At 36.0% G+C, this 16,038-nt stretch overlaps 1 protein-coding gene across 1 annotated transcript in view; it reads left to right on the top strand.

Moving 5' to 3' along the window:
* The first annotated feature begins 384 nt into the window (after positions 1-384).
* Positions 385-16,038, top strand: part of LOC138325685 (nucleoprotein TPR-like) — a 64,649-nt gene continuing 48,995 nt past the window's right edge. Inside the window, 14 exon segments of the mRNA XM_069271505.1 lie at positions 385-474; positions 476-557; positions 2,517-2,621; positions 3,033-3,106; positions 5,701-5,797; positions 7,149-7,252; positions 8,441-8,554; positions 8,945-9,088; positions 9,797-9,877; positions 10,496-10,583; positions 13,613-13,681; positions 14,095-14,166; positions 14,836-14,921; positions 15,797-15,889. Of these exon segments, the coding sequence (XP_069127606.1) occupies positions 400-474; positions 476-557; positions 2,517-2,621; positions 3,033-3,106; positions 5,701-5,797; positions 7,149-7,252; positions 8,441-8,554; positions 8,945-9,088; positions 9,797-9,877; positions 10,496-10,583; positions 13,613-13,681; positions 14,095-14,166; positions 14,836-14,921; positions 15,797-15,889 (1,284 nt within the window). The 5' untranslated portion in view covers positions 385-399.

Here is a 16,038-nt window from a genome sequence, read left to right as displayed (position 1 = left end):
TTTACCTAAATAATGCTGAACTTTAAATGTTAACCCTGGAAACATTTAAGAGCCAAATTTGAAGAAAAAATATTAAACGAAATAACTTACTCGGTACCCGCGTGGGACTGGCGACACAAATCGTTTGCTTAAATTTTCGGGAGGCTCCCGCCTAATGCGTGAAAATCATTAGTCACAATCAATAAACATATAAAAAAAACATGATCAAGCATATCATCTTGTTATCAATATCACAATGTTAACTGTACAAATATTCTTTGAACAATACGCTACATATCAAATTCACTAGATTTATGGCGTCGTTTCGTATAAATGCACCTACATTTATTGATTTGGAAATTTATATGTAACCGACTCTGTATAATTCTACTTCCGGTTAAATTCGCACACTTTTACAGAATGGCGGTTGTTCGATCAGTCGCCGAGCTTTTAGATTTATTAAAAGCCGAGACTATATCGGACAACTTAACGGAAACAGATAACAACATTCATTGGTCTAAAAGATAACACAATCGACGAATTAAAGACAAAATATGAGAAACTTCGTGTGGATGCAGGTAAGAAAGTCAGCGTCGTTTTCTAAGTAAGAAGATTTGTTTGCATGACGGATGCATCCGTTGCTGACTATTTCTTAATTTGAAGCGGAGACATGCAAACTTAGTTACGTTTAAATGAATAACATAAATTGATACAATATTTGTTAGGTATCGTACTTGCAGAAGTCGTTTTAACTTTCGGCCCTTGCAGAAGTCGTTTCGGTACTTTTGTATTCAAAACTTGTATGACAAATAAGAGTGTTTTATGGTGTCTGAAACAGGTATTTTTAGTGTTATTTTCTTCCATCAGTAACATTAGCCTGCAGTATTTAAAATAGATGGGATGTGCAAACAAACTTATTCAGGAATTGAAAAAAACTACGATAAGGTAATTGGGTTGGTTTCAATGAATACCGTTTCAATTGGGTTATAGTTTGCTGCATTTTTATTATTTTATTGTTTAGTAAAGAAATAAAAATGCAATAACCACTTAAATGCAGATAAATTTCACGTGCAACAGTATGTGGAAAAAAATATTTGAACACCTCATGTAACTTTTTACACCTCATGTAACTTCAATAATCTTCATGTACTAATGTATATGTAACAGGAGAGGAGAAAATGTAGCGGCCAGACCGGGATTCGAACCCGGGACCCTCAGAATACTAGCCGAGTGCTCTACCGACTGAGCTACCTGGTCACCGATGATCGACCCAGTCCAATCCCGCTACACTCCTCCCTCCTTTCTCGAAGTCTTCGCCCTCGAAGACACACGAGACCCTTCCAAACACCACCACCGTGGGTTATTTAGTTGGGCGCCAATTCTGTAACAGGAGAGGAGAAAATGTAGCGGCCAGACCGGGATTCGAACCCGGGACCCTCAGAATACTAGCCGAGTGCTCTACCGACTGAGCTACCTGGTCACCGATGATCGACCCAGTCCAATCCCGCTACATATATATATTTCACATGTTTTAATTTTTTTCTTTGAATTTTCCTGATTTCATCTATTTAAAGATTTAATAAAGTTTTCCATACGACTCAGTGATTAGGAAGGCTATTCACAATTTGTGCATAAACACGAAAAAAAAAATTGCATAAAATTGTTCTTCTTGTTACCATACCAGCGCATTTGACCTATTAACCCTTTATACTGCTCAACACACATAAACAGCCATTTTTTGACTCACAGTTTTCAACCCATGGCATGCTAGTAAAATCTCTCTCCTGTTGCTAAAATTATGACTGAAAAAGAAATAAAATGCTTCTGATTGGTTCTGATATAACTAAATTCCATATTCTCGGTATTGTACATATATACCTAGACACCCTGCAGAAAATAACTATATGTGTGGAAGGAATTCTAATGAAACACTGACTGACTGCAATGGTCTGTACAACAGTTCTATGCTGACGATGTTCCGTATTACCAAAATTGAATTAACTTGGACATTTGTATTCTCTGCCTATATTGACATTGTCATGACGGAAAAATATATATGCCTTTAATTTTTTTTGCGGTCACATGACCCAATCAACCTTTTTTATCTCCCTCCCAGAAGAGTTCCTTGTATCTTTGAATTGGCGTTTTCAATAAATATTTCTCAGGATAAATTGGAGCATTTAATTAAAGCAACCTAGAATGTAATTATAATAGAAACACTGATGTTTCGCCCTAAAAAATAAGATAAGGGACAAAGCAAATTCTTATATGGCAAAAGGATTTAGAACTTAATGACCCATCATCATTTAAGGAAATGTTGCGTCTCAGATGATCAATAACTTATTACCGTTTTCCACCCAATAAGCGCCCATGGCTTCTAAAAAAATTGAAAAAGTGCTAATAAGACAAAATTATTGCAAATACAGTTTTTGATCTTTATTTAAGCCTGGGCAATTGAAATCAAGGCCTCATAAATTGGGAGGGGCGCTTATTGGGTCGAATACAGTATCATAATTTTGCTAACTTTCTCTTTTCAGAACAAAAATATTTTGATATTGAACAACAGTTGTTCACCACCAGCAGCAAGTTAGAAACTGAGTCAGTCGCTAATGAAAAGCATAAAGACATAATTGAGAACTTGGGTAAGCTACAGAACAATTACATGTAGTTAAAGTTGAGGGTTTAATTGTCAGATAATGATAAACTGATTTCATGCTCTAGCTTTAGCTATATCAGTATTTAATATATCTATATCACTCAAAGTTCATCAACTGCACAGTTTGAATATTTAAATATCTAGTTCTGCATAAAATATAAACTGGAACCAGAGTTAGTTTAATGAGTTTAAGATATCATGCATATGATATAAAATAGATACAGCATCAAACATTTGATAACAGATTACATGAAATAAGACAACTGTTACTGCTGAAGAATAGATTTATAAATCTGAGTAGGTGATCATATTTTTGAAAAGAAATATGAAGCTTTTGCTAAATGACTACATTATTTTAGGAGAACATTTTCAGAATGTTAGACTTTCATTTTTTCAGAAAAGAAATATCATGAAGCAGAGACTAAAAGAAAAAGCTTACAGGAATCTCAAGACAGCTCCTTATCTACAAATGTAAGCACTTTATAGATGATTAAAATGACCAAACAAGTACAATGGTTAATGTTATTAAACATTTGTCAGTCAAATAATTAAACAAATACAGTGGAACCTCCCGAAACCGATCATGGTCGGTGCACATAATTTCGGCCGGTTTAGAGAGGGTTCGGTTTGGAGAAGTGAACCGAATACCGATCATTACGATCCGGATTTAATCGATCGGAAGTCGTTTTTTACACTAGTGTACCGCATGTATGCCTAGTGTTCGTTAAAACCGACCGATATTGATTGTTAATGTGAATGTTATCACAAAAGAGAGAATCATACGTTTAAAAGGAATGGATTACAACAATCTTGATTTTGTTACCGTTTTATAAACGTAGTTTAGTTAGTTAGTTGCGTGAATGTTCTTGTGGATGTTCTCGTCTGCACTAACCTACATACGGCCGATCGCTTCCGGTTACGTCAAGAATCAAATTAAATGGTCTAATTACACGATGATCAGTTGATGTCGGTCATTATATGACATAGTCATTTTCTAAAAACAATTACATGGCTTTGGCTTCTTCATACAGATAATTTACGACATATGTAAATAAAAAAACCCGTGTGATTTGAATACGAAACTATCTCTTTATTACTAGCTCTGCTTGTTTTCTTACAGTAAACAAACCGCGTGCACGTGGTAGACTTTTGTTAAATATCTAAACAATAGACATGATTAAATAATTTCACCACTATCTCGGGTATAATTACCGTGTACCTATAGCCTTCACATCTGTATACATGCCCCAGGAAATGGCATGCGACAACTATTGTACAGGTACGTGTGTATTTCACGGTCGGTTGCTCAGACCTCAATGCAATCTATCGGTGTCGCTCAGGTAAGGCCGGTTTTCAGAAGTGTATTTTAGTTACATTTGACTATTCCGATCTCAAAATCGGTCCGGTATTCGGAATTGGGAGGGATCGGTTTTGGGAAGTTTTATATACTATTAATAAAGAGGAATTAATTCCGTACATGACATCCATGTTCGGTTTCTAGAGGTGATCGGTTTTGAGAAGGTTCGGTTTCGGGAGGTTCCACTGTATATGCATATCACATTAACTTTTACTTTATTTTTCCATGGTGCCCATTTTTAGGTCATTTCAGTCTATGACTTTAAGCACTAGTCTGATGCCCAAAACTAGTAATTATACAGCCTACTAGTGCTAATTGAAGTGAACTAGTGGACTAGTGGGATCGATCCCACCCGATTAAAATCAGTAAATACTATATTTACAAATATTGTGGTCATTTGCATTTTTCAACACATTTTGAGTGCATTATTATAATGTATCCAATTATCTCAGTCCTGATGCACCATTTTGTGAGAATTCGCATTTGTAATTTGGGTCATAATTTGTAAACTGATCATAAAAGATTGCTGCAGCAACACACTGTATATTTAATTTGGACTTGTGATTAAATAGTCAAGACTAGTAACATTTTGGGGTTTACTTGTCCAAATGACTAACAGCGATAAAAGTTAACGTCACAGACTATCATCTGACCCAAAGGGTCAGAATGACCTATACTATATTAATCATGCTTCGTCCATCGTCGTGCACTGTGCGCCGTTCATAAGCTTTTCATTCAAATAACTTCTTTTCAATAAACAAAAGGCCCAGGGTACTCATATTTGACCTGCAGCATGCTGGGATGAGTTTGTTCAAATGAATGACCTTGGCTTTCATTCAAGGTCACAGGGGTCAAAAATGCTAAACTCTTTAAACAACTTCTTCTCAATTACCAAAAGGCCCAGGGTAATCATGTTTGGCCTTTAGCATGCTTGAATGAAGGGCTACCAAATTGCAAGTTAGTTCAAATGAATAACCTTGACCTTCATGCAGCATCACATTAATCAAAAAGGCTATAACCAAAAGACACAGGGTACTCATATTGGGCCTATGGCATGCTGGGATGAAGGGCTACCAAGTTTGTTCAAGTTAATGACCGTGATCTTCGTTCAAGGTCACAGGGGTCAAATAGGCTAAAATCTTTATACGACTTCTGTGAATAACGAAGAGGCCTAGAGACCTGATATTGGATTTGTAGCATGGTTGGGATCAAGGGACTTTCATTCATGGTCTAATTCATCAAATATATCCGAACCTGAACTTTTTCTTTAAAAAGATTTCTTTTGTATATTGCCTTGGTAATTGTTTGCCACTACTATATTCTTTAAGGTGTTTGGTTATGCCAATAGTAAAATGACAGCTGAGGCCCATGGGCCTCTTGTTCTTTATAAGTTAGTTTGATGGACCAAAAGCCTTTGCGACAATTTATTTGAAAATGTTGAAATGTAATTAAAACAGATAAAAAATCAAACACAGTTTTTAATAAATGTTTCGAAGTCCTTTGGCACTTAACACTGGACAATAAAAAAAAACACCAATAAATAAGTTATTATGTATTTCCATATTTTAGTTGTCTGCCCTTACATGTAGGTACTGATTGTTACGTCATGTTTTTATGAGTCAACATATATTTTGTATTTAATTCAATGTCTACTGATGCTCTTTTGACAATTTTGGTATGTTGTATTATTTTATCATTTGTTTGACAGCTTCGTCTCAGCAAGTCAAATGAGCTGCTTGAGCAAGACATGAGAGATCTGAGCATCCTACTAGAGAAGAGGAACAAGGAGATAGATAGAATAAACGGTAAACAAGATTTTTGTTTAGATTTTCGGCCTGCTTGTTGTGAAGTAATAAAAGATACCGGTTCTACAAAAATTTATTTCACTGAACATCATTATGGGTTTGTTGAACGCAATGTAAAATATTCTTTCTTTTAATCAATTTAATATTATCTTCCTGTAAATGCTAATATGTTCACATGTTGATATTGGTTTTGATAATCTCTAGCTGTGATGTGATTAATTTTGGGTCACCCGCGACAGAGTCTCATGGTGACCTATCTAATCGCCTTTTGTCTGTCGTCGTCTGCCGTGTGACGATAAACAATTTACATTTTCGCCTTCTTCTCCAAACTGATGAAGCAATTTCAATAAAATTTTGCACCAACTTTCTAAGGCATAAGGCCAATCAAAATTGTGAATTATATGAACCTCTGCGGGAGTGTGGGAAGGGACCAAAAGGGGTAAAATTGACTAAAATTTCAAAAATCTTCTTCTTTTCCACTCACAGATGTAGTATAATCAAATACTCTTCATTGATAGAAAGGTCTCTAGGTTCCCCTACAAAAATTGTGAATTGTATGGCCCCTGGGTCTCAGGTTTGAATCCTATTAACAAGCTTCCATGACTGACCCCCAGGGCCTTGGGGCTGGGCCAAAAGGGGTCAAATCTTCTGAAATTCTGAAACTGGTAGAATCAAATACTCTTCATAGATGGAAAGATCTTAAGGTCCTATACAAGAATTGTAAATTTAATGGTCCTGGGATCTCAGATTTTCCCCTGGAGAGAAGGTCAAATTTACTAAAGTTTATATAGAAAAAACACATTTATGAACATTACTTGCTTAAAGTTTTCATAGGAAATGAATCAAACTGGGTTAGAATTATTAGCCTGAGATAGCATTTTAACATCATATCAATATTGGTCCTGGTTGACCCCCAGAGACCAGAGGGGCAGGGCCAAAAATTAAAAAAAAAATGATACTTATGAATTTAACAAATTTGATGGAACCAAATAGTCTTCATAGATTAAAAAGTCAAATTTATAAAATCACTGATTGACTTCAAGGGTCTGATGGGCCAATATATAGTGTTTACATATGTCTTTGTTTCATTCTGTATCCGAACTCAGGTGAACGTTAAGACCCATGGGCCTCTTGTTTTATTTACTTTCATGTCCAAAGTTATGGTCAAATGTCAAGGTTATATCAATAAAATTTGAAAATTTATTTCCATGGAATACCTTAGTTTCAAGCAATACAAATCAACATCTTTAAATCTTACATTGCTTCGTCATAACTCAAATATTACATCAATGACAAGATGCTATGTTTTGTTTATATTATGAATACTTTTATCAACAACATGTACTCACAGAAGAATGGAAGGAATTGACAGAAAAAGTGTCACGAGCCAACACAGAAAAGTGTGAAGCACAGGCTAAACTTGCAGAGGTTCAGAACCAGAGTGTGACATTGGAGGTATGGCAGATATATATGTTGTTGATCTTTCTTTCTATATCCTGATTCCAATAATACCTGGTATTATTATATCTCACATTCATATAGAATGTTCTGATTGGATTAAACTTGATCACATGACATTGAATAAGTTGATATCTCCCCAGCATTTGGATGCAAGAGAAATAGCCCTAGGGAATTAACTTCTCACTGCTCAGGGAAATAACCCCAGAGATATAACTCCATTGAAGCTCCGCATGCGCAGGTGACTGGAAGTGGATGTCATCAGCAACATCAACAAACAATGGCAACGCTGTTGCTTATTTTTAGCAACGTTGTTGGGAAATATTTTTATGAGTTCTTTAACAAAAGACTTAGCTTGTTGATGTTGAATATAACAAATTATGGATTTAGTTAATTTTGCTTGGTATAATGAAATAATTATGTCCCTAGCTATGTGTCGGGATACAGCTAGTATTGTCTCTGAAAAGTTTTATTTTCTTGAGGTTGTGGCAATTCTAGATGAATCCCTTCACAGATGGCCTTAATTGTATATTATTTATGTATGTCAAATGAAATAATTAAAAAGGAAATTCCGCTTTTCTGTATATATTTTGCACTGGTTCAGTCACTGGATTGAAATGTGACACCAACAGATTCCAATAGAAAACAGAGTGTAATGATAGTCAATTGTGGATGTGATTGGAAAAAAGGTTAATGGATGTGAAAATCCCACTTTGTACTTGATATGTCCAGAAACCACTAGTAATAAAAATAACTAGGGTTGAGATGCGGGTGCCCTATTGTCATCTGTCAGTCTGTCCTTCTGTCCTTTTTGTTACTGCTATTTCTCAGAGAGTGCTGGATTTTGTTGGTTTAATATATTTTTACCGCTAGTTCTCAGAAATTACCGAATTACATGTAAAAAATCAAATTATTTAATTCTACACGTTGCCTCTCTTCCTATATTCCAAGGGGACAAAGCAATCTCCTTAACGTAATTATATATATATATATTTGAAAACTATCTGAAATAACATGTGTAAAATAGCCATCCTAATTTTGCTTGGCAGTTAACTTATCAGCTTTGGTTACTGTAATGTAGCATGAAAAAAATGCTAAAATGTATCGTGTCAACACTAAAGTTAATACATGTGATTTTTGTCAGAAGTTCAAAACAAGATTTAAGGTGAATATTTTGTGGCACAGTTTCAGAACAAGCGGCTGGCACAAGAGAAGAGCCAGATACAAAGCCAGCTAGATCTGTTGGACAAACAGCTTTCTGAGAAAACAAATGAACTACTTAATGTCAAAAAGGAACAAGTAAGTATAGAATAATAATAAAAAATGATAATAATCACTGTAAATATTGTGTGAATACAGCATTTAGACAATAAGCTTGATCAATGGGATGAGAGAGAGATTGTAATGCTATATTTCATTGTATTAAGTAAATTATTTTGATAAGAAAATCTTATGTATGCTGTAAACCAACTTTATATCTCATGCAATTTACTTTTACAGTATCCATAGTTTAAATATTTTTTTAATAATATTTATATTAAAAATTCTGTCATTTTGAAATTGCCTAATTTGTTTAATGCTCATGTCTTCTCTCAATACAACATCTCTTTACTGGAAATGTGTTTTGATTATCTAGGATAAAACTATTGCCCGATTTCTGTTTTAATCAAGTCAGATTATTTTTTTCAGACAGCAAGCCTGCTGGAGACCCAGAGCAGGCTGGAAGAAAAAGTAGGAGAGAACAACCTTCTTCAGGCAACTGTCGAAACTTTGAAGTTATCTCAAGAAGAGCAAGCTACAAAGATTGACAGCCTAATACAGAAACTTAAAGATGTAAGATACTTATGGTTTATACCAGAAGATGTAATGGTTTGTACAGAGGATGTATGATAATGTCAATGAATGGTTTATACCAGAAGATGTAATCGTTTGTACAGAAAGATGTATGATAATGTCAATGAATGGTTTATACCAGAAGATGTAATGGTTTGTACAGAAAGATGTATGATAATGTCAATGAATGGTTTATACCAGAAGATGTAATGGTTTGTACAGAAAGATGTATGATAATGTCAATGAATGGTTTATACCAGAAGATGTAATGGTTTGTACAGAAAGATGTATGATAATGTCAATGACCCATTTGTACACAAACTGAAAGACATCAGACTATAATGATTTGTAAAGGAAGATGTATAATGATAATGATGCATTTGTACACAAACTGAAAGACATCAGACTATAATGGTTTGTAAAGGAAGATGTATAATGATAATGATGCATTTGTACACAAACTGAAAGACATCAGACTATAATGGTTTGTAAAGGAAGATGTATAATGATAATGATGCATTTGTACACAAACTGAAATGTATAAAATGAAATTATGATGCAATTGTTCTTGAAAATGAGATATCAGGAAGTTGCCAATTTTTTTGTCTTTTGCTGTAATTAACCCAAAATCCTATGTAAATACGAATTATGTAAATCCATAGTTATTATCAAGATAAAGTTACCTGGATTCTTTTTGAATTTTGACAGTCGAGGAATGGAATGGCACAGCTGGAGGATCAGTTTAACCAGGAGCTTCAGGCCAAGAGCCGTCTCATAGATCTGTATAAGGTAAAATTTCTTGTTTTTTATGTGGCCAGAAATGAATTCTATTACAATACACATTTCTTTTCATGTGTCTACCATGGAATGATAAATATCTAGAGTTGATCATGCCTGTCCTGTCCTGCTGAGTCTGTGGTATACTGTAGAGTTGTTTTTATTCGCTGGGAATTTAATTTTACTTTATTTGTAATCATCTTGATGTCCACAAATTTAAATACCACAGATAAAATGGAAACAATGAAAAGTAGACAACCGTTATGACTAATTGCTGTTAGAAATTGACAATGTGGGAACTATTCTCCCTGAGCTCAAATCGATTTGTGCTGTTCTAAGAAGAGAAGTCTTCTCAGAAGATCTTCCAGCCTACAGACTGGAGAGCTTCCAGAAGTAGAAGAGCTATATTCGAGTGAATGGAAGTTATAATCTAGAAGTAGAAGAGAGTAGAACGAGTTAGGCTCTGGCAATTGGTTTCAAAGAGAATGTCGCCAAATTTTCTCCTTGTGAAATTAAACAACCATTCTGTATGTAGAGAGGTACATTATGTATTACTGACATACCTAGTTATTTTGATCGACTGATTTACTGTTTTGTTCTTGTCGTACAATTTGTATCTTTAAATGACAGACATCTAAGGAGGAGGCTGAGAGTAAAGTGAAGGAGTTGGCTAGTGCTGTCGAGGAACTGAGGACACTGTTGAAGGAAGCTGCCACTGGTACGTTATCTGTGGAGTTATCTGCTCCTGTCGGTTGTTTTAATTCAATCTAGCTTGTAACAAGCATTTCCATTGGCTTAGAAATGTAGGTCATCATTCATAATATAAAAATTGATGTTGTTATTTGTAACACAGTCTTTGATTGACTGATCGAATGGTACAATGATTTCATAGACAGAGAAAAAGGAGCCCTTCAAGAAATTTGGATTTTTAGGTCATCTGACCCGAAGGGTCAGGATGACCTATAGTCGTCATGTTTCGTCCGTCGTCGTCCGCCGTGCGCCGTGCGCCGTGCGCCGTGCGCCGTGCGTTAACTTTTCACATTTTGAACTTCTTCTCAAGTTCTACCAGTGCAATTTGGCTGAAACTTGCATGAAATGATCCTGCCATGGTCCCGACAAAGTGTTGTTACTTTTCGGGTCGATCCGAAATCCAAGATGGCCGCCACAGCCGCCATCTTGAAAACACATTTTGAACTTCTTCTCAAGTTCTACCTGTGCGATTAGGCTGAAACTTGCATGAAATGATCCTGACATGGTCCCGACAAAGTGTTGTTACTTTTCGGGTCGATCCGAAATCCAAGATGGCCGCCACAGCCGCCATCTTGAAAACACATTTTGAACTTCTTCTCAAGTTCTACCGGTGCGATTTGGCTGAAACTTGCATGAAATGATCCTGACATGGTCCCGACAAAGTGTTGTTACTTTTCGGGTCGATCCGAAATCCAAGATGGCCGCCACAGCCGCCATCTTGAAAACACATTTTGAACTTCTTCTCAAGTTCTACCGGTGCGATTTGGCTGAAACTTGCATGAAATGATCCTGACATGGTCCCGACAAAGTGTTGTTATTTTTCGGGTCAATCCGAAATCCAAGATGGCCGCCACAGCCGCCATCTTGAAAATACATTTTGAACTTCTTCTCAAGTTCTACCGGTGTAATCGGGCTGAAACTTGCATGAAATGATCCTGACATGGTCCCGACAAAGTGTTGTTATTTTGCGGGTCTATCCGAAATCCAAGATGGCCGCCACAGCCGCCATCTTGAAAACACATTTTGAACTTCTTCTCAAGTTCTACCGGTGCGATTTGGCTGAAACTTGCATGAAATGATCCTGACATGGTCCCGACAAAGTGTTGTTATTTTTTGGGTCGATCCGAAATTCAAGATGGCTGCCACAGCCGCCATCTTGAAAACACATTTTGAACTTCTTCTCAAGTTCTACCGGTGCGGTTTGGCTGAAACTTGCATGAAATGATCCTGACATGGTCCTGACAAAGTGTTGTTACTTTTCGGGTAGATCCGAAATCCAAGATGGCCGCCACAGCCGCCATTTTGAAAACACATTTTGAACTTCTTCTCAAGTTCTACCAGTGCGATTTGGCTGAAACTTGCATGAAATGATCCTGACATGGTTCCGACAAAGTGTTGTTATTTTTCGGGTCAATCCGAAATCCAAGATGGCCGCCAAAGCCGCCATCTTGAAAGCACATTTTGAACTTCTTCTCAAGTTCTACTGGTGCGATTTGGCTGAAACTTGCATGAAATGATCCTGACATGGTCCCGACAAAGTGTTGTTATTTTTCGGGTCGATCCGAAATCCAAGATGGCCGCCACAGCCGCCATCTTGAAAATACATTTTGAACTTCTTCTCAAGTTCTACCTGTGCGATTTGGCTGAAACTTGCATGAAATGATCCTGACATGGTCCCGACAAAGTGTTGTTATTTTTCGGGTCGATCCGTAATCCAAGATGGCCGCCAAAGCCGTCATCTTGAAAACACATTTTGAACTTCTTCTCAAGTTCTACCAGTTTGATTTGGCTGAAACTTGCATGAAATGATCCTGACATGGTCCCAACAAAGTGTTGTTACATCTCTGGTTGATCCCAAATCGAAGATGGCTACCATGGCACTATATCTAATTAACTTCCTACATGTTAAGGCCCTTTGGCCTCTTGTTTGAAAGAAAATTTGTTGAAAGAAATTGAAAATGATCCTGACATTGTCCTGACAAAGTGACACCATATGAAATTAAATTTACCATTGCCAAGGTAGTCAGATGACCAGTAAGGCCCTTTGGGCCTCTTGTTACATGTTTTTACTGAATTGTAAGTATTTACTTAGTATATTTTACATGTGTTTTTGACTTTACCATATTGTTCAGAGGAAACATCAAAATTTCAAGCACAAATAAATATATTCCAATCAAATCCTTTACTCAAGAGCAAATAAGTCAATAAAATGCGAAGGCAGAATGGAGTAAAATGATGATTGTCAGTGCAGGTTGAAATTTTATTAAAACCATGGAAGTCTTTTTTCCCCAAAAATCCTATAAGTTGACTATTTACTAATCCATTCACCCCTACACATACATTTGATCTAAAACTAAAGCTGCAACAGTTCATTATAAAATTTAATGGGTGAATGAGTGATTGTACCTGGATCATGACAATAATTTCTGCCTGCATATATTAAAGATGCTTTATCACTGACAAATGGTAATTCTTCTCTTTTCAAAAACAGGAGCGGAAAATTTAGTAATTTTCTTCAGTTACAAAAGTTACATACTTATCACCATTACCACCAATGAAAAGTCTGAGCTTCTTATTTTACATCAAGATAAAAATATTGAAAATAAGTAATTGCATCCAGAAAAAAAGTCTGTGGCACTATGTCCTATATGGAATTCAGTACTGATTGTGCATGCACCGAAAGCAAATGAATTATTTTGAATTAATTTTTATTTCTATTACATATATATAAACAATTAAACCCCAATTAATGTTCAAATGATGGGTATCATTTATGCTGTGTCGGCAGTGGAGCATCTTTAATTATCGAATTTGGTAAAAAAAATCATCACCCTTAAATCTCCCCAGGCTGACGCATCTTTGTCTTTATCATTTAAGACCTTTGAATGACACTTAGAATATGGTTTTCATAGCTGTAGAGACGTTGGATGGGGAAATCCTCTTTAATCACTGTGCTTGAATTAAGATATCGCATTGGATATGTGATTTTATTTTCAGCTCATACAGAACTTGAAGACTTGAAAGACGAGGAAGCAAAACACTTCAGAGCCGACATAGACAGTAGAGGTAATGCTGAAGACTATTATAAGTATCACACTTAGTTATGAAACAATTTTCATTATTTTAATTTTGCAATTGTTTTGATACCTTAATTAGTCTATAAAGGCATGGTGTTTGATTTCATAGAGACTGGAATTTTGAGGAAGTTTTGTCAAGTAGATAGAGAGCTTTATATAAGTTTGCAAATTTGTGCACAATCCCACTGTATAAGATTCTATACTAGATACAATACAATTATGTTTAAATCAAAACCAGCATTCAACAAGATATAGAGCGTTATGGATTATTGACCTGTCGTTAAGTTATTTCCATGTCCTGTTTGTAAAAAATACTTTAACAGATCTTTTATCAACCAAATGATAAGAAATGTTTTGCCATCTCTGAATTGCTGCCTAAATACATGTATCATTACTGTACAGATGAGACAATTGAGAAGCTGAGACAAGAACTGGTTAATGCTAATGATCTTCTGGATCAAACCAAGAACAGAAGTGAGTAGTTTGTAGTCGGTTTCTTGGTGGTATTTCACCGCTCATATTGTAGCATTCTGCCAAACATCATGGCATCAGGCCTTCGGCTGCCACTTGCCGAAGGGTTAATTGTGCTCTATTGTGCTGCTTAATATTTGTTTACTTTCATTGTTCCCTATTACTGTTCGTATCATATGATGTAATCTTGTTCGTTTTGTGTGTCTGGATAAGGGGGCAGATTGACTCGAAAATTTGACAATTTTTTTGTTTTTGTCCACATGGTTATAATTACTTCTTTGTCCCATATTTACCATTTGAAGTAATTCGTATCCTACAGACTTATGTTTGATAGGATCCCGTGTCATCTGGAAAATCCTGTTGATATTACTTCTTTGACCTTTATTTCATAGTGTCAAACACCTACCATATTCACCATAATTAGCGTGCAGATTGCTTAAAAATTGTAACAGAAGGGGGCGCTTTTTAGTGAACCAAAAAATAAGTTGTTGATGAAAAAGTCAGCCATATTTGAAGTCTGGGTGAGTCAAGTGGACAGGGATATATATCTTAAGCAGAGTTCAGGATTTTGGCTAGTGAACAGGCAAGCTTGCCAACCCATGTATGATTTCATTTTTCTATATAGAGAGACATTTCTAGAAATATTTATATGTCCATGTTTTCCTTCCACAGTTGCCAGTGAAGACCAAGTAGAAAGTATGTTCCCTAAAGCTGCTATTACAGGCAAAGCTCTCAAATCTGGAATGTCCCTCACACAGGTAAGACAATACAGATTCTTACTATCATATTTGTGTGTGAGTGTCTCTGTATTAGGCTTGAGATTTAGTTTTCCTTGTGTTTTATTGTGATACATTTTTTCCTTGTATTTGACAGATCTACAATGATTAATATAATCTTACATGGGTCTGTCAAATGGACAGGGAATTCTCAACCAGAGTGAAAGATTTTCGCTAATAAACCCAAGGCTTGCCTCGGGTTGATGATCAAAATCTTCCATGAGGGTTGAGATATCCCTGTCCACCTGATGGCCCATGTAAGATTCTTTTTCTCTCTTACTTAAATGAGAAATGGTGAAAATTCAGCCGACAACGTCACTGTGTGTTAAAATGGGCGCCACATGTATTGAAGACGTCACTGTCTAGCGTGTGTAAGCTCTCTTTTCCCTACCCTGTTAAAGACAGTTTCCTCCCATGCTTGACAGGATTATCCTGCGGTTGCTAGGAAAAAGATAACTCTGTCTTTTATCGGGGTAGGGAAAAGACAACTCACATGCACTAGAGAATAAGGGGATGTCATCATTACATGCGAGGACTATTGTCAGCGACATTATTAATTTTGACACATTGCGACGTTCTTATGATGTTGGCGCTTTTGAAATGTTTCTATAATATGACTGCATTTTCATCATGTTTCATTAAAAGTATGGGAGAAAAAGAATCAAGCCTCGGGTTGACCAGCCAAAATCTTTCACTCGAGTTGAGATATCCCTGTCCACTTGACAGTGTATTATAAGATTCTAATAATCTTTTCCCTAGCAACTGCAGGATAACCATGTCAGGTATGGGAGAAATATTTATTCTCTTAGTATTTGATAGACCTACAAAGATACTCATATTCTCCTTGTATTTGACAGATTTACAATGAGTATGTCCAGGCCTCTGATGCTTTAATGCAAGCGAAGGAAGAAAATCAGCACCTCAACCAGTCCCTAAATCAAATCCTTCAGGTAAGACAGCTTTTACATACATACTTACAGGTAAGTCATTCGATCCAAAAACATTTACACATAAAGTATATGTAAGGTCACCTATACAAAGAAAAAATATAGGTGAAATCAGGGAAAGTATCCAACATATAAATAATTGTGGTATCCTA

The sequence above is a fragment of the Argopecten irradians genome, chromosome 6 (assembly GCF_041381155.1).
Source record: "Argopecten irradians isolate NY chromosome 6, Ai_NY, whole genome shotgun sequence".
Lineage (NCBI taxonomy): Eukaryota > Metazoa > Mollusca > Bivalvia > Pectinida > Pectinidae > Argopecten > Argopecten irradians.
The sequence above is the reverse complement of the archived record's forward strand: the minus strand, read 5'-3'. Positions and strand labels throughout refer to the sequence as shown.